Genomic DNA, 19,276 nt, shown 5'->3' with positions numbered 1-19,276 from the left:
ACTAAAAGATCAGATAACCTGCAGATAGGTAGGACTGGGTTCTGTGAAAGACTAAAAGATCAGATAACCTGCAGATAGGTAGGACTGGGTTCTGTGAAAGACTAAAAGATCAGATAACCTGCAGATAGGTAGGACTGGGTTCTGTGAAATACTAAAAGATCAGATAACCTGCAGATAGGTAGGACTGGGTTCTGAACGGGGAGTTCAGAGCTTCTACTCTTTTCTATAACCATAGGTAAAACATTATATGGTCTGTACGTGTCATGTAGGTTTCTCACTTACAGGTGGCACAAATTGGGATATGGCGGAGGGGGAATGGGCAGGGTATATGCAAATTAAATAGTGTAGTATTTACTAGTGTTTTTTGTGTGGATAATAACAATATTTATTATAGCATTGTACACTATACTACACAATTCTATACTAAGTACTACACATGATCGAGGGATACTACAGAGTGTAGTATAGTATTATACTATAGTATTCCATAGTAAACTGTAGTATTTTTATTATGTGGGTTTAAATTAGAGCACTAGATCAGTTTAAGCATGAATTTGAGAGGGGATTATATCCACCATATTCCTTAAAGCTACAATCCTTAGTTGCTACATTCATTTTTGGACTTCTACATGAATGCTATATACCCATTGATTCTTGAAGAATATAGGCTAACTTATGTCTCATGAGCTTAGTTCAACTGTTGTACCCCATCAGAACACAAAATATAAACTCCAATGTTTGGAAACAATGTAAATGTAAACAAACACTGTATAGCCTCAAAACATGGATAAACCTATAATTCTGATATCATGGATGGTCAGTCCTTGCATCCATAGCTCTGTCTATGCATTTGAGAGTGGTTACATTTCTCCAGGCTCTTCCCTCAGCTTCTGAACAAACCTGAAACCGGGTGGGTCACTTTGTTACTGAGGTTCACACCAGTCCATTCCTTTACAAATACTGTATGTGAGGGGGAGTGAATGAGTGCAGTACACATTGACTGCACACTTCAGAGGGAATCAGAATTCACACCCTGGTTCTCTCCCAAATAGCACCCTTTCTCTATACAGTACACTACCCTATGGCCCATGGTCAAAAGTAGTGCACTATAAAAGGGAATAGGGTGCCATTTTGGAGACAACCAGGGTATGTTCCCCACTGCTGCTCTTGCCAGCAGCATTCCCACAGAGGCTGAAATTGTCTGGATTCTCCAATACCTCAATTAAACCCTGATGCCAGCCAGAGTCCCAGCCAGGGACCAGGGAGAAAGGGACCAGACCAGGGACCCAACTAAGGACCAGGGGGAAAGGGACCAAGCTAAGTACTTGGGTGAAGGAAGCCAGCCAGGAACCATGGGGGAGGGACAAGGGACCCAGCCAGAGACCAGGTGGAAGGGACCCAGCCAGGGACAAGAGACCAGGGGGAAAGGATCTGGGAAGGGACCCAACCAGGGACCATGGGGAAGGGGCCAGGGTATATAATAAGCAGCAGGCTACAGGGATGAATGGGTTTCACTGTCAGACCAGAGGCTTATTCAGGAGAGTGCTTCAGTGTAATGTTACAGACCATTTAAATAGAAAAGTATACTTTCCTATCTGAAGCATCGTACTACTGTACTCCATTGAATAAGACACATACCTGTCTGTCCCCTGAGCTTTGCTTTTATTTCATTAACGGACACCATTTCATAAGGCTTTTTAAAGATGAAAGATGTTTAAAGCTCAATCTCAGACGCAAACAAGGATTTGAACACTACCACAGGAATGAACAAAAAAAACACTAATTACAGGAACAAGTCCAAATTCGGCACGACCTTAATTTCTGGTCTGTGTTTTACTGTTGATCCAAAACAGATCACGTCTCCCAAATAAAGGCATTAAAAAGACTTCCGTCCCACCTCGAACGCTTTCTCTGTATAGTGACGCCACGTTTGACCAGGCCACCTAGTGTACTATGTAGTGAATTGGGTATCATTTGGGACACTTGTTAGATGGGACAATCTGTTTTATCATTCATTGTGGCAATGGAAACGTCCAAGTCATGGTGAAACGATGGGCTCATTATGTGAGTAAGCCGGCACTAACAGAATAATGTATAGGGTAACTAACTACACATAGCCAACAACAAAAAAAGGGCCGATCCATGCAAAGTAAAACATTTGGCTACCCTCTCCATTGTTGACACTAAAGTGTTCTTTCTCAACGTGTCTAACATAGCTATGTCTGACTCTTACAGCTCAACACGTGGAACCTTCCAGAAAGCCAACACAAATCTCACAAACACCCTAGTTACACTCCACATAACACATTTGGGACTCACAACTTGTTACAAAGGCACACACATTATTAGCTAGCTTCCTGTGCGGGGTGCAGAACACGTGTAGACATTTTTGGTTTCCCATTCGGCTGAGACGGAGCAGATGAGAGGTCGCATTGAACCCATTCCTAGTGGTTTGCTAACTTTATTAGTAAACTGTCCCGTTAGATAAAGCAAATACCACTTTTCTGGCCAATTAACTAATTGATATTTGAGCTATTTAGAGCACAATTTGACGCTAATCAAAATGACAGCGGAGCATTGGTCCAATTCCACGTCATAACTTGTGGCAAACAATCCAACTGGATATATGGCTTAGCTAGCCAACAAGCTAACTAGTTAAAACCTAGTCTAGAAATACAGCTAACAAGCTCGATGTTAGGTTAGCAATGGTAGCTAGCATGTTATTATTAGCTTGCTAGCAATCAACTGAGTCCCAGCCTGACTGGATCCAGCTAGTGTCAGCTAGCTAGCGAGTGTTGCAAGAATGGTGAGTGGATTGCTAGCCTAACCTGACTTGCGTTTCGCTATTTGAACCCATTTTCGTGGCGCTGAGCCCCTCACGCTGTTTCGAAGTCCAATGGGCTACGAAGAAGATGGTCATAAAAAATGTATGACTTTACCTGACGTTCTCCGTGTCAGAATTTCAAGTCTCCATAGACTCGTTGCACCCCAGACGAGGCTAGTTTGTCTAGCGCGCAGCTCTCCTGTCATGGAGACATGCCGCCGGGTGACGTTTGATCTCGAAGTCCCCTTTAGAGACGAGCAGCTAGCTAATGTAGTTCCCACCCACTCCTTAACGTACTACAGATAGTGTGAAAACTGAAGACATGCTCTTTTCTGTTCATATAGTTTAATAGCAGTAATTATTTCATAAATTATAGATTCTGTATTTGACATCGACTATGACCATCTGGGTCTCCTGAGCTCCACAAACCGTTTTAACCCACACATAAACACCTCAAATGGCACCCTATATAGTAAAGCCCACTATAAGTAGAGCACTATATAGGGAATAGGGTGCCATTTGGGACGGAATTGCCCTATGTTAGTTACACAACTAGGCACTGTTACACATTCATACTCCTTGTGAAATAAATAACAAGCATTAAACACCAGACAGCAGTAGCCTATGTATTCAGTACAGCCAAAGACATTACATATAGACCTGACATGATTCTCTGGCTGTCAACATAAAGAATCCTACTGTTGGTCTAGTCTCAAATTGGCACCCTATTCCCTACATAGTGCACTACTTTAGACCAGAGCCCTGGTCAAAAGTAGTCCACAATATAGAGAATAGGGTGCCAATTTGGGACAGAATCTTGTTTTACATTTGAGCATTCTAGAACAATGAACCCATTAGTATGCAGGGACTGTTCTATCTTCTGTCTAAAACGGGACTTAGTCCCAAGTGGCACACTACCAGGCGATAAATAGTGCACTACAGATGGTGCCATTTGGGACACATATTAGGTAACTGTGTTCATGCACCGGATCTCATTATTACATGTCCCTTTGGAGGTAACCAGGTTAGTGTCCCAAATCGTACCCTATTCCATAGTGAACTACTTTTGACCAGGGATCCCAGGCCATTTAATATGATTCTACACCTTACATTTGTTTTCACGTTAGGCAAGGTGCTGTTATATAGAATGATTGTACACAATCAAAATCCACACAGACCAGTGAAAGGTTAACAATGTTACACATTGAAATAATGGACAGAATGAATAGATTGTTATTCTCACCTCTCACGCCAGACAGCTGTTTGAAGGCTACATTCCAAGCTGGAGTATAACGGTATCAGAGTACTAAGGCCAGTCCAGAAGAGGGCAGTATATCTTAGTAAAACCAGTGGGAACAAAGAGAACCCTGTGCAGCAGTGGTTCTAGGTGTAGATCCTGGTCCTGGTTGTGGCAGGAACAACTAGTATCCAATAAGTGTAAAAACAACACTAGAAACGTTTTTCTTTAAGGAAGACCACGTTGCTTACTTTCTGATTCTGGAGTCCTAGGATTTTCTTGTTTATATACTTAAAACAGAGTCACATTATAAAACAATGATCCAAGGTACTTTATATGATGTATTTAATCCAACCAGTAGATGTTTATTTTGGTTTACAGTACACAGTGTGATGCACAAAAGAAGAAAGTAACATATGTACAGGACACTTCTACTATGACAGACAGACAGAGAGAGAGGTGGTTGCATGCAGGCTGCAGATATCTATTAAAGTCCAGGTCGAGTCGGTGACCAACAGGCAGTGTGGTGTTGTTGTGACAAACAGGCAGTGGGTTTGTTGAAAGGGACTGGTATGGAAGTCCGTAATACACTGGCTTCACCACCACAACGGTAGGTCTTCATATCTGTCAGGAGAAACAAGCAAAGTGTTCATTTATGTTGGGCCATTATTATGTTGGCATTGATTAATAACTAATTGACTATTGCTGTGTCTGTTACTCTCAAATGCACAATATACTTTAGCCTATAGGTTATAGTGGATCAATAAACAAAACTACTTAAAACAAAAATAATGGATTAGATCTAGGCTACTAATCCCCACCCCCAAAAAGATGATGGCTAAAGCTGATCATTCTGAGGACAGGTATATCGGTATCCTTGGTATGTTTTTACACCCACCTTCCATAGCTTGCTAGTGGGACGCTCTCTGTGCTCTCCCTCTGTAGCAGGTCAGAGAACACTGTATCAGGGCTGGATCTTTTCCCATACCTGAGAGAGGTAAAGAAAAAGTCAAAGAAAACAGGAAAACATTTTTTATTGCAACCCTTTATTTCCTTCAAAGTTAAACCTTATATGAAATACAGATATTTTGTGAAAGGTAACAAAACAGAAGCATCATCATCAGAACCACTTTGGAAATAAGTGTTTTTCAAGTGTTATCTTCTGGGATCAAATGCACATCTTGTTTAATGTATGCATTTAATGGTTTACCCAAAATAATAATAATCTTCATCATATGCTGTATCTTCCCCTCACCAGATGAAGAACTCACCGCTGTCGAGTGATTTGGTTGATGTAGTGTCTGAGTGCAGAGAAGTACTTGGCGAAGTCCTCGACAGGTGCATCTTCTGCGGGAATGACAGGTTTGGATGGATACGCGTCCATCAGAGTGGACATGCATACCAGCGAGTACACCGCCAGCATACCCAGAGACATCGCTGCGTTAGGGCGCATCTAAACCACACAAAAGCACAGAGAATCAAACTAGAAAACAAATGCACTGTGACTGTGCTCCTGTCCTTAGTTCATAATGTAGCCAATAAAATGCAATCATTTTTATTTGCTACTGTGCGTAATAACTTGTAAATAAACCATAAAGCCAACGACACCTTGTTATCCAAAACTATATTCCATCATCTTTAATAACCAACTGAAAAAATATGAACCAACTCTGAAAATATGAATGTGCAGCAAACAAGGTTTTCCATGAGAACAAATATTTTCTTTAGTAATTCAATCAAGAACAACTTTACAAAACCCTGGAAGTCGATACAAAGACAAATAGTCAGCGACAGAAAAGTGCTTTTTACTCACTTTATTTTGTGAAGACTGGAGATGGTTTCGTTGAATGACTGTTCTGTGCTCGCAACTGTCTTTGGCAGCAAGCATCCTGGGAGTTTTATATCTGTGGCATGGAGCGCATTTGGAGGAGGAGAGGGGAGGGTGCCCAAAAGAACACATAAGTAATGTTCAGAATTCAGGGATGGGTAATAGCACTCTGACAAACATTAAACCAGGATATATATATATATATATATATATATATATATATATATATATAGGGAAATGTGTCATTGTCATCAACAGCTTTTATTTGGGTGTGTAATCAAATGTCTGGACGGACATCTGAATAATGTCGCATACCAAATAAATCATTTGTCAACTGTAGTCTGAGTAGAATCCTCTTTGAAGGGACGTAAACTTGTTAAGAGCATTACATCCATAGGAAACTAAATATTTGCAATGAGTCACTAAAAACTTTGCTCAACCATGCCATCGACCTCTGACAACTGCAATTTATGTTATGATAAGCAATGCCAGTGGAAGTCCATGTCTCAATAATGAGCTTCCATTGAAAGGGTCTCTGGAATATGGATGTACCCAGATTCAAGTCTGAATTCAGATAGCATGTACTGAATACTTCAGAAACTGTGTTATAGCCGGAATTTAAAATGGATTCAATTTAGATTGTGTTGCTGATTTACAGTTGAAGTCGGAAGTTTACATACACTTAGGTTGGGGTCATTAAAACTCGTTTTTCAACCACTCCACAAATTTCTTGTTAACAAACTATAGTTTTGACAAGTCGTTTAGGACATCTACTTTGTGCATGACAAGTCATTTTTCCAACAATGTTTACAGACAGATTATTTCACTTATAATTCACTCTATCACAATTCCAGTGGGTCAGAAGTTTACATACACTAAGTTGACTGTGCCTTTAAATAGCTTGGAAAATTCCAGAAAATTATGTCATGGTTTTAGAAGCTTCTGATAGGCTAAATTACATAATTTGAGTCAATTGGAGGTGTACCTGTGGATGTATTTCAAGGACTACCTTCAAACTCAGTGCCTCTTTGCTTGACATCATGGGAAAATCAAAAGAAATCAGCCAAGACCTCAGAAAAAATAATTGTAGACCTCAACCTTCCAAATGCCTGAAGGTACCAAGTTCATCTGTACAAACAATAGTACGCAAGTATAAACACCATGGGACCACGCAGCCATCATACCGCTCAGGAAGGAGACGTGTTCTGTCTCCTAGAGATTAATGTACTTTGGTGAGAAAAGTGCAAATCAATCCCAGAATAACAGCAAAGGACCTTGTGAAGATGCTGGAGGAAACAGGTACAAAAGTATCTATATCCACAGTAAAACGAGTCCTATATCGACATAACCTGAAAGGCCGCTTAGCAAGGAAGAAGCCACTGCTCCAAAACCCCCATAAAAAAGCCAGACTACGGTTTGCAACTGCACATGGGGACAAAGATCGTACTTTTTAGAGAAATGTCCTCTGGTCTGATGAAACAAAAATAAAACTGTTTGGCCATAATGACTATCATTATGTTTGGAGGAAAAAGGGGGAGGCTTGCAAACCGAAGAACACCATCCCAACCGTGAAGCACGGGGGTGGCAGCATCATGTTGTGGGTGTGCTTTGCTGCAGGATAGATGGTATCATGAGGCAGGAAAATTGTGTGGATATATTGAAGCAACATCTCAAGACATCAGTCAGGAAGTTATAGCTTGGTTGCAAATGGGTCTTTAGAATCGACAATGACCCCAAGCATACTTCCAAAGTTGTGGCAAAATGGCTTAAGGACAACAAAGTCAAGCAATTGGAGTGGCCATCACAAAGCCCTGACCTCAATCCTGTAGAAAATGTTGTGGGCAGAACAGAAAAAGTGTGTGTGAGCAAGGAGGCTTACAAACCTGACTCAGTTACACCAGCTCTGTCACGAGGAATGGGCCACAAATCACCCAACTTATTGTGGGAAGCTTGTGGAAGGTTACCTGAAACGTTTGACCCAAGTTAAACAATTTAAAGGCAATGCTACCAAATACTAATTGAGTGGATGTAAACTTCTGACCCACTGGGAATGTGATGAAAGAAATAAAAGCATCTCTACTATTATTCTGACATTTCACATTCTTAAAATAAAGTGGTGATACTAACTGACCTAAGACAGGGAATTTTTATGATTAAATGTCAGGAATTGTGAAAAACTGAGTTTAAATGTATTTGGCTAAGGCGTATGTAAACTTCCAACTTCAACTGTACACACATACTAGCCCAAGATGTTAAAGTGGAATTATGTTTTTCGAAAAGTTTACTAATTAAAAATGGAAAACTGAAATGTATGTACGTGCCTTTTATAATAATCTAAGTAATAATCGTTGGCTCCAGTGAATCAATCCTTTAGAGACTTATTTTATGCTCATCAATATACTGCAAAAAAAATTAAGAAACCAATAATACATTTCCTGATCTAGAACATTCTCCCGTCTTTTCGCTCACATGATTGACTTTCCTGCATCTAGTCAGACAGGAGACGAGTTTAGCTGCTTAGCCCTTGTGGCCTTCAGCAATTAAGAAGAGTTTAGCTGCTTTGCTCTTGTGGTCTTCAGTAATTATAATTGACCGTTAATATTGATGGACGTATCGGAGGGAGGATCAACAGCGTCCCAAATAGCACACTATTCCCATTGTAGTGCACTATGTAGGGAATAGGGTGCCATTGTAGTGCACTATGTAAGGAATAAGGTGCCATTTTGGATGCACCCCAAGCAGCTAGAGAAAGCAGCAAAGCAGGTTCATTACTTCCAGTGATCCCATCAGTTCATACCATAACATTATTTGGAGAATTTGCATAGTAAAAATCACATCAGTTTGTTTGATGAGGCAAGTCTGTCTACAGCCATACCCCATACTGTATGTTATTTTACTATCACTGACACCAATCTGGATAGCAGAGTATTACATTGGGATCACTGTGAATCATATTCCCTAGTATGTAACCGGAGCTGTAACCTAATGCATCAGGAGTACATGTGTGAGTGAGGGCACAGCAGGTCACAGTGATCACAGATACGATCACAGCATGCTTTTCATCCAGTCCCTTGTTCACCTAAATGGATCTGTCCAGAAGAGAGATTGCTGTACAACTGCCAGAGTCCAGGCAGGGACGATGTCTTGAAGTGGATTTATAGTTTCAACGTTTCATTTAAAAAGAGTGCCCACTTTGAGATAACTGCTTGCCTGACAAGCTCTTCATGGTTTTCCACTAGAAAACCACTGATGCTTATCTTGAATCGACTGATGGTTCATTTGTTCATTTTGCATTAAAATGTGTTTATGAAAAATATGTCCCAGTGGTTCTGGTGAATGGAGAATTTAGTTATGTTAGTTTAAAACACTAAAAGGGACAAGAAGTGTATTTTAAAACAGGCTGACAAGTCCTAACAGTAAAAAGTAGTGTTTACATGAACTGTCTGCTCATCTTCCTCCATCAGCCCTTCCTATTACAAAGTGAAGTTTATCAGAATGATGCATCTTCCAGGGGGATAGTGCCTCTTCCAAACACTGAATCACAACAACGTCCTGAGACTCCTACATACACCAACAGGGCAGCAGATAGCCTAGGGGTTAAGAGCATTGGGCCAGTAACTGAAAGATCGCTGGATTTGGAATCTCTAAGCAGACTAGGTGAAATCTGTCGATGCACTCTTGAGCAAGGAACTTAACCCTGATTGCTCTGGATAAGAGCATCTGCTAAAATGTAACAGCGATTACTTGGGACATGTTCAAAGTTGACCATGTGTAAAATAGCAACTTCTACCACATAAGATGCAAGCAATTCAAACAGCCAACCATTAGGCAAAAGGGCATAAAATTATAGTTGGGTAAGGTTTTGTAAAGAACCGCTCCCGATAGACAGCCATTATTTCTCCTGAATAATTTACCTATCAATTTCAATGCAAGTCTACTCAAAGGATACACCACCAACAGTCCTGAAGGAAAAGAAGACCTCTGGGTAAATCTCTCACAAGCCCTAATGCAGACAGGTCATTGTCAAACCAGTGACACCACTCTTACAGATCCTCCCCAATTTGATGAGCCATTAACTGCCATGGAAAACCATCCCCAGACAGGCAGAAGATGGGCAGCAGTAGTCCTCTCTCATGGATGCCTGTTGTTCCACATCAGAACAACAAGGATTAAGGAAGTAACCATTCCCAGACAGGCAGAAGATGGGCAGCAGTAGTCCTCTCTCATGGATGCCTGTTGTTCCACATCAGAACAACAAGGATTAAGGAAGTAACCATTCCCAGACAGGCAGAAGATGGGCAGCAGTAGTCCTCTCTCATGGATGCCTGTTGTTCCACATCAGAACAACAAGGATTAAGGAAGTCATCACCACATAAGGACAAGCCCATATACACATCTGGCTCCATATGGAATGAGGCATTGAAGCAACTTTATTATTTTTACTCCAGCAGTTTGGATATGAAATTAAATGATGAGAATGAGGCAAAAATACAATATGAACATTGTGTTTTGACAGATGGAAATAGACAAAAAAAAAGCCCAACTTCTAATGAATACCTCTCCAAATCAAAGGACATTTGGAGAGTGCAAAACCATCAACCCGCAGTTCTGTAAAATAGGGGCACGTAGGGGGCACAAAAATCTGACCATAGTTTTCAACCATTGAAGGGTGAGAAACCATATAATGATAACAATTTTCTTTGGGGGAGCGTTTTCCAAGGGGTTTTCAAAGATTTTACAGTAGATTGATGCTGACAACATCCCGATCAGGCAAGACAGGAGACAGTCAGCAACAGAGCACAGAACAAGTGTTAAAGAGTACATAGCAGCAAAAACTCTAACTTCTTAGAACTGAAAGCATTGTGCTGGTGGTGGTTCCTTTTGAGTTGTAAATGAGATCAGGTCCATACAGATCAGGTCCATCTCAGAACACGTCTTTTATTTACTCTAGAAAGTGACAACTGCAAGACAGGATACCCCAACATAATCTAATTACTGAACAGAACATTTAAAAAGGAAAAGAATATACAGTTAAACAACATGATACTGTGCTTTTACATCAGCAGACTGACAAATATATTGTGCTTTTATATTGGCAGATCAACAAAACATTGTAGTATTGAAGTAGTCTGGGTACTGGTCTGTTTAGCCATTATTCCACTTCTTGACATACTAAACCATCTTTGGCATGTCACGGAGTGGAATGTTAGCTAAACAGACGTTACCCAGGCTAGTATTAAAGTAAAACTGTCAACCAAACTATCCCAGTATGTACTGGTTACTGTACTAGCTCCTTGTTGCCTGGTTACTGGTCAGACAGGAAGTAGTCATCAGCCAGGGTCTCAGCTGCAGTCAGTCTTCCAACACACACCAGCAGCTTAGACAGCAGGGCTTGGAGTCTGGCCTCCTGGCCAAGAGGATACACATCATCCTTTTAGCACTTTGTGATTGTCTTTCAATGGAAAGCATGTTAAAAATGACATGTATTATTCTCCTAATTAAAACACATGGTAGACCTGCAGTTTGGGAGCAAAAATAAAATGCATTCTAAATGAATTGAAGCATGAAAAGGCTATCAGGGTTACTGACCAGTTTCACTCCGCTGATATCCAGGGCCAGTCTTCTTCCACTATCCAGATCCCCGTTGAACCCTGGGGCATGCAGCTGCAAACAGAGTTGTTGATGACAAAAAATAAATGGTATGGACCCAACTGCTTACTGAGAGCTTATTTTCAACAAGTCTATTGTTCACATCTCCTAGAGTTTCTCCGGATGAATAATCAATGTTATCATTAATTTTTGCTAATGATTTCTCCTGTATGACATGTCAGAGATTCCCTGAAACCCCTTAAAATACATATCAATTCCTGCTGTATTCCACTCTGTCCCAAAGCTGCTTGACCATGGGCTATAGAGCCATCCATCTTGTGTTATACAGAGACCTGGGCTGATCTACAGAGAGGGCAACATGAAGGTATTTTACCCAGAACAGCAGGCAGCCGTAGGAGTACATGTCACAGGCTGGAGTAGGAGGTGTGCCTTGTGTCTGGCAGAGCTCTGGGGCCACCAGGCTGATAGAGCCGGCCACCATCCCACTGTCCATTGCCCTCTGTACCTGGAACCAACATGGTACGTACAACCATGAAACAACCATATATGGCGCTCATTCAGACGGGTGTAAAAGAAACCAAGGTACATGAGATAGTGTATTTAAAATGGAGGGGGAAAACAGTTGTTTTTGTTTGACGAGAGAGATGTGGTAAGTTAGGGTTATGCTGTCCATTCATGTTTTTTGCATGTTATTTTTATATCTGAGAATTAACCAATGATATCAGGCCACACCCGGCCATGATTACAGACACCAGTGTGTCCTTTGGCACTATATAAACTAGTCACCCGCAGTGTCTGTCATTATACCCTGATGAAGACAGCTTGTCTGTCAAAACGTTGGTTATTAGGTTATTCAATTATTACATCTGAGCTCCTAGAGTGTGCGGCTCCTTTCATTTAAGTGTTCTACTCCGCTAGCCAGCACCTCACCTAAACAGGTGTTCTACTCCGCTAGCCAGCACCTCACCTAAACAGGTGTTCTACTCTGCTAGCCAGCACCTCTCCTAAACAGGTGTTCTACTCCGCTAGCCAGCACCTCTCCTAAACAGGTGTTCTACTCCGCTAGCCAGCACCTCTCCTAAACAGGTGTTCTACTCCGCTAGCCAGCACCTCTCCTAAACAGGTGTTCTACTCCGCTAGCCAGCACCTCTCCTAAACAGGTGTTCTACTCCGCTAGCCAGCACCTCTCCTAAACAGGTGTTCTACTCCGCTAGCCAGCACCTCTCCTAAACAGGTGTTCTACTCCGCTAGCCAGCACCTCTCCTAAACAGGTGTTCTACTCCGCTAGCCAGCACCTCTCCTAAACAGGTGTTCTACTCCGCTAGCCAGCACCTCTCCTAAACAGGTGTTCTACTCCGCTAGCCAGCACCTCTCCTAAACAGGTGTTCTACTCCGCTAGCCAGCACCTCTCCTAAACAGGTGTTCTACTCCGCTAGCCAGCACCTCTCCTAAACAGGTGTTCTACTCCGCTAGCCAGCACCTCTCCTAAACAGGTGTTCTACTCCGCTAGCCAGCACCTCCCCTAAACAGGTGTTCTACTCCGCTAGCCAGCACCTCCCCTAAACAGGTGTTCTACTCCGCTAGCCAGCACCTCTCCTAAACAGGTGTTCTACTCCGCTAGCCAGCACCTCTCCTAAACAGGTGTTCTACTCCGCTAGCCAGCACCTCTCCTAAACAGGTGTTCTACTCTGCTAGCCAGCACCTCTCCTAAACAGGTGTTCTACTCCGCTAGCCAGCACCTCTCCTAAACAGGTGTTCTACTCCGCTAGCCAGCACCTCTCCTAAACAGGTGTTCTACTCTGCTAGCCAGCACCTCTCCTAAACAGGTGTTCTACTCCGCTAGCCAGCACCTCTCCTAAACAGGTGTTCTACTCCGCTAGCCAGCACCTCCCCTAAACAGGTGTTCTACTCCGCTAGCCAGCACCTCCCCTAAACAGGTGTTCTACTCCGCTAGCCAGCACCTCTCCTAAACAGGTGTTCTACTCCGCTAGCCAGCACCTCTCCTAAACAGGTGTTCTACTCCGCTAGCCAGCACCTCTCCTAAACAGGTGTTCTACTCCGCTAGCCAGCACCTCTACTAAACAGGTGTTCTACTCCGCTAGCCAGCACCTCTCCTAAACAGGTGTTCTACTCCGCTAGCCAGCACCTCTCCTAAACAGGTGTTCTACTCTGCTAACCAGCACCTCACCTAAACAGGTGTTCTACTCTGCTAACCAGCACCTCACCTAAACAGGTGTTCTACTCTGCTAACCAGCACCTCACCTAAACAGGTGTTCTACTCTGCTAACCAGCACCTCTCCTAAACAGGTGTTCTACTCTGCTAACCAGCACCTCTACTAAACAGGTGTTCTACTCTGCTAACCAGCACCTCACCTAAACAGGTGTTCTACTCCGCTAGCCAGCACCTCTCCTAAACAGGTGTTCTACTCTGCTAGCCAGCACCTCTCCTAAACAGGTGTTCTACTCCGCTAGCCAGCACCTCTACTAAAACAGGTGTGCGTTTCTTTCGCCTCCAAGTTAGGATTGAGGACAGGCTACTCACAGGAGTCTTTATGAAGTCGTAGTCTCCCACCATGCCTTGGTGTCGGTGGAGGACGAAGACGTTGTTGGGGTTGAGGGAGGCATGGGTGACGCCTGCAGCGTGGAGGGCCTGGAGGCCCCTGGCCACGCCTCTCATCACCTTCACAGTCTCCTGATGGGAGAGACAGGACAGTAGGTCAATGTGTTATACTACCAGTCTCCTGATGGGAGAGACAGGACAGTAGGTCAATGTGTTATACTACCAGTCTCCTGATGGGAGAGACAGGACAGTAGGTCAATGTGTTATACTACCAGTCTCCTGATGGGAGAGACAGGACAGTAGGTCAATGTGTTATACTACCAGTCTCCTGATGGGAGAGACAGGACAGTAGGTCAATGTGTTATACTACCAGTCTCCTGATGGGAGAGACAGGACAGTAGGTCAATGTGTTATACTACCAGTCTCCTGATGGGAGAGACAGGACAGTAGGTCAATGTGTTATACTACCAGTCTCCTGATGGGAGAGACAGGACAGTAGGTCAATGTGTTATACTACCAGTCTCCTGATGGGAGAGACAGGACAGTAGGTCAATGTGTTATACTACCAGTCTCCTGATGGGAGAGACAGGACAGTAGGTCAATGTGTTATACTACCAGTCTCCTGATGGGAGAGACAGGACAGTAGGTCAATGTGTTATACTACCAGTCTCCTGATGGGAGAGACAGGACAGTAGGTCAATGTGTTATACTACCAGTCTCCTGATGGGAGAGACAGGACAGTAGGTCAATGTGTTATACTACCAGTCTCCTGATGGGAGAGACAGGACAGTAGGTCAATGTGTTATACTACCAGTCTCCTGATGGGAGAGACAGGACAGTAGGTCAATGTGTTATACTACCAGTCTCCTGATGGGAGAGACAGGACAGTAGGTCAATGTGTTATACTACCAGTCTCCTGATGGGAGAGACAGGACAGTAGGTCAATGTGTTATACTACCAGTCTCCTGATGGGAGAGACAGGACAGTAGGTCAATGTGTTATACTACCAGTCTCCTGATGGGAGAGACAGGACAGTAGGTCAATGTGTTATACTACCAGTCTCCTGATGGGAGAGACAGGACAGTAGGTCAATGTGTTATACTACCAGTCTCCTGATGGGAGAGACAGGACAGTAGGTCAATGTGTTATACTACCAGTCTCCTGATGGGAGAGACAGGACAGTAGGTCAATGTGTTATACTACCAGTCTCCTGATGGGAGAGACAGGACAGTAGGTCAATGTGTTATACTACCAGTCTCCTGATGGGAGAGACAGGACAGTAGGTCAATGTGTTATACTACCAGTCTCCTGATGGGAGAGACAGGACAGTAGGTCAATGTGTTATACTACCAGTCTCCTGATGGGAGAGACAGGACAGTAGGTCAATGTGTTATACTACCAGTCTCCTGATGGGAGAGACAGGACAGTAGGTCAATGTGTTATACTACCAGTCTCCTGATGGGAGAGACAGGACAGTAGGTCAATGTGTTATACTACCAGTCTCCTGATGGGAGAGACAGGACAGTAGGTCAATGTGTTATACTACCAGTCTCCTGATGGGAGAGACAGGACAGTAGGTCAATGTGTTATACTACCAGTCTCCTGATGGGAGAGACAGGACAGTAGGTCAATGTGTTATACTACCAGTCTCCTGATGGGAGAGACAGGACAGTAGGTCAATGTGTTATACTACCAGTCTCCTGATGGGAGAGACAGGACAGTAGGTCAATGTGTTATACTACCAGTCTCCTGATGGGAGAGACAGGACAGTAGGTCAATGTGTTATACTACCAGTCTCCTGATGGGAGAGACAGGACAGTAGGTCAATGTGTTATACTACCAGTCTCCTGATGGGAGAGACAGGACAGTAGGTCAATGTGTTATACTACCAGTCTCCTGATGGGAGAGACAGGACAGTAGGTCAATGTGTTATACTACCAGTCTCCTGATGGGAGAGACAGGACAGTAGGTCAATGTGTTATACTACCAGTCTCCTGATGGGAGAGACAGGACAGTAGGTCAATGTGTTATACTACCAGTCTCCTGATGGGAGAGACAGGACAGTAGGTCAATGTGTTATACTACCAGTCTCCTGATGGGAGAGACAGGACAGTAGGTCAATGTGTTATACTACCAGTCTCCTGATGGGAGAGACAGGACAGTAGGTCAATGTGTTATACTACCAGTCTCCTGATGGGAGAGACAGGACAGTAGGTCAATGTGTTATACTACCAGTCTCCTGATGGGAGAGACAGGACAGTAGGTCAATGTGTTATACTACCAGTCTCCTGATGGGAGAGACAGGACAGTAGGTCAATGTGTTATACTACCAGTCTCCTGATGGGAGAGACAGGACAGTAGGTCAATGTGTTATACTACCAGTCTCCTGATGGGAGAGACAGGACAGTAGGTCAATGTGTTATACTACCAGTCTCCTGATGGGAGAGACAGGACAGTAGGTCAATGTGTTATACTACCAGTCTCCTGATGGGAGAGACAGGACAGTAGGTCAATGTGTTATACTACCAGTCTCCTGATGGGAGAGACAGGACAGTAGGTCAATGTGTTATACTACCAGTCTCCTGATGGGAGAGACAGGACAGTAGGTCAATGTGTTATACTACCAGTCTCCTGATGGGAGAGACAGGACAGTAGGTCAATGTGTTATACTACCAGTCTCCTGATGGGAGAGACAGGACAGTAGGTCAATGTGTTATACTACCAGTCTCCTGATGGGAGAGACAGGACAGTAGGTCAATGTGTTATACTACCAGTCTCCTGATGGGAGAGACAGGACAGTAGGTCAATGTGTTATACTACCAGTCTCCTGATGGGAGAGACAGGACAGTAGGTCAATGTGTTATACTACCAGTCTCCTGATGGGAGAGACAGGACAGTAGGTCAATGTGTTATACTACCAGTCTCCTGATGGGAGAGACAGGACAGTAGGTCAATGTGTTATACTACCAGTCTCCTGATGGGAGAGACAGGACAGTAGGTCAATGTGTTATACTACCAGTCTCCTGATGGGAGAGACAGGACAGTAGGTCAATGTGTTATACTACCAGTCTCCTGATGGGAGAGACAGGACAGTAGGTCAATGTGTTATACTACCAGTCTCCTGATGGGAGAGACAGGACAGTAGGTCAATGTGTTATACTACCAGTCTCCTGATGGGAGAGACAGGACAGTAGGTCAATGTGTTATACTACCAGTCTCCTGATGGGAGAGACAGGACAGTAGGTCAATGTGTTATACTACCAGTCTCCTGATGGGAGAGACAGGACAGTAGGTCAATGTGTTATACTACCAGTCTCCTGATGGGAGAGACAGGACAGTAGGTCAATGTGTTATACTACCAGTCTCCTGATGGGAGAGACAGGACAGTAGGTCAATGTGTTATACTACCAGTCTCCTGATGGGAGAGACAGGACAGTAGGTCAATGTGTTATACTACCAGTCTCCTGATGGGAGAGACAGGACAGTAGGTCAATGTGTTATACTACCAGTCTCCTGATGGGAGAGACAGGACAGTAGGTCAATGTGTTATACTACCAGTCTCCTGATGGGAGAGACAGGACAGTAGGTCAATGTGTTATACTACCAGTCTCCTGATGGGAGAGACAGGACAGTAGGTCAATGTGTTATACTACCAGTCTCCTGATGGGAGAGACAGGACAGTAGGTCAATGTGTTATACTACCAGTCTCCTGATGGGAGAGACAGGACAGTAGGTCAATGTGTTATACTACCAGTCTCCTGATGGGAGAGACAGGACAGTAGGTCAATGTGTTATACTACCAGTCTCCTGATGGGAGAGACAGGACAGTAGGTCAATGTGTTATACTACCAGTCTCCTGATGGGAGAGACAGGACAGTAGGTCAATGTGTTATACTACCAGTCTCCTGATGGGAGAGACAGGACAGTAGGTCAATGTGTTATACTACCAGTCTCCTGATGGGAGAGACAGGACAGTAGGTCAATGTGTTATACTACCAGTCTCCTGATGGGAGAGACAGGACAGTAGGTCAATGTGTTATACTACCAGTCTCCTGATGGGAGAGACAGGACAGTAGGTCAATGTGTTATACTACCAGTCTCCTGATGGGAGAGACAGGACAGTAGGTCAATGTGTTATACTACCAGTCTCCTGATGGGAGAGACAGGACAGTAGGTCAATGTGTTATACTACCAGTCTCCTGATGGGAGAGACAGGACAGTAGGTCAATGTGTTATACTACCAGTCTCCTGATGGGAGAGACAGGACAGTAGGTCAATGTGTTATACTACCAGTCTCCTGATGGGAGAGACAGGACAGTAGGTCAATGTGTTATACTACCAGTCTCCTGATGGGAGAGACAGGACAGTAGGTCAATGTGTTATACTACCAGTCTCCTGATGGGAGAGACAGGACAGTAGGTCAATGTGTTATACTACCAGTCTCCTGATGGGAGAGACAGGACAGTAGGTCAATGTGTTATACTACCAGTCTCCTGATGGGAGAGACAGGACAGTAGGTCAATGTGTTATACTACCAGTCTCCTGATGGGAGAGACAGGACAGTAGGTCAATGTGTTATACTACCAGTCTCCTGATGGGAGAGACAGGACAGTAGGTCAATGTGTTATACTACCAGTCTCCTGATGGGAGAGACAGGACAGTAGGTCAATGTGTTATACTACCAGTCTCCTGATGGGAGAGACAGGACAGTAGGTCAATGTGTTATACTACCAGTCTCCTGATGGGAGAGACAGGACAGTAGGTCAATGTGTTATACTACCAGTCTCCTGATGGGAGAGACAGGACAGTAGGTCAATGTGTTATACTACCAGTCTCCTGATGGGAGAGACAGGACAGTAGGTCAATGTGTTATACTACCAGTCTCCTGATGGGAGAGACAGGACAGTAGGTCAATGTGTTATACTACCAGTCTCCTGATGGGAGAGACAGGACAGTAGGTCAATGTGTTATACTACCAGTCTCCTGATGGGAGAGACAGGACAGTAGGTCAATGTGTTATACTACCAGTCTCCTGATGGGAGAGACAGGACAGTAGGTCAATGTGTTATACTACCAGTCTCCTGATGGGAGAGACAGGACAGTAGGTCAATGTGTTATACTACCAGTCTCCTGATGGGAGAGACAGGACAGTAGGTCAATGTGTTATACTACCAGTCTCCTGATGGGAGAGACAGGACAGTAGGTCAATGTGTTATA

The 19,276-nt window shown here is 43.7% G+C and overlaps 3 protein-coding genes across 3 annotated transcripts in view; all 3 read right to left on the bottom strand.

The window, feature by feature from the left end:
• Positions 1–3,227, bottom strand: part of LOC106594551 (protein PALS2) — a 60,230-nt gene extending 57,003 nt beyond the window's left edge. Inside the window, exon 1 of the mRNA XM_082959603.1 lies at positions 2,940–3,227. The gene's annotated coding sequence lies outside the window, so the exon portion shown is untranslated. The remainder of the gene's footprint in view (positions 1–2,939) is intronic.
• A 1,174-nt stretch (positions 3,228–4,401) lies between these two features.
• Positions 4,402–5,942, bottom strand: LOC145859737 (pro-neuropeptide Y). Its single transcript, XM_082959605.1, has 4 exons — positions 5,875–5,942; positions 5,333–5,514; positions 4,960–5,049; positions 4,402–4,685 (listed from the first exon to the last, which is right to left on the bottom strand). The coding sequence occupies exons 2-4, from the start codon at positions 5,512–5,514 to the stop codon at positions 4,658–4,660; spliced, it is 300 nt and encodes a 99-aa protein (XP_082815731.1). The 5' UTR covers positions 5,875–5,942; the 3' UTR covers positions 4,402–4,657.
• Positions 5,943–11,194: 5,252 nt separating this feature from the next.
• The window catches only part of LOC106596971 (serine/threonine-protein kinase 31), a 34,734-nt gene continuing 26,652 nt past the window's right edge, over positions 11,195–19,276 (bottom strand). Inside the window, exons 22-25 of the mRNA XM_082968541.1 lie at positions 14,042–14,191; positions 11,873–12,004; positions 11,479–11,553; positions 11,195–11,296 (exon numbers count right to left, since the gene is read on the bottom strand). Of these exons, the coding sequence (XP_082824667.1) occupies positions 11,195–11,296; positions 11,479–11,553; positions 11,873–12,004; positions 14,042–14,191 (459 nt within the window). The remainder of the gene's footprint in view (positions 11,297–11,478; positions 11,554–11,872; positions 12,005–14,041; positions 14,192–19,276) is intronic.

This window comes from Salmo salar, chromosome 02 (assembly GCF_965601325.2).
Source record: "Salmo salar chromosome 02, fSalSal1, whole genome shotgun sequence".
Classification (NCBI taxonomy): Eukaryota; Metazoa; Chordata; class Actinopteri; order Salmoniformes; family Salmonidae; genus Salmo; species Salmo salar.
Note: the sequence above shows the minus strand (reverse complement) of the source record. Positions and strands in the feature narration are given on the sequence as shown.

What these genes read in the sequence shown, in the direction of transcription:
- LOC145859737 (XM_082959605.1), bottom strand. Translation starts at nt 5,514, where the DNA reads ATGCGCCCTAACGCAGCGATGTCTCTGGGTATGCTGGCGGTGTACTCG. An exon ending in AACCAAATCACTCGACAGCG is followed by an intron (nt 5,050 to 5,332) that starts GTGAGTTCTTCA and finishes TACCTCTCTCAG; the next exon opens with GTATGGGAAAAGATCCAGCC. An exon ending in CCACTAGCAAGCTATGGAAG is followed by an intron (nt 4,686 to 4,959) that starts GTGGGTGTAAAA and finishes TTCTCCTGACAG; the next exon opens with ATATGAAGACCTACCGTTGT.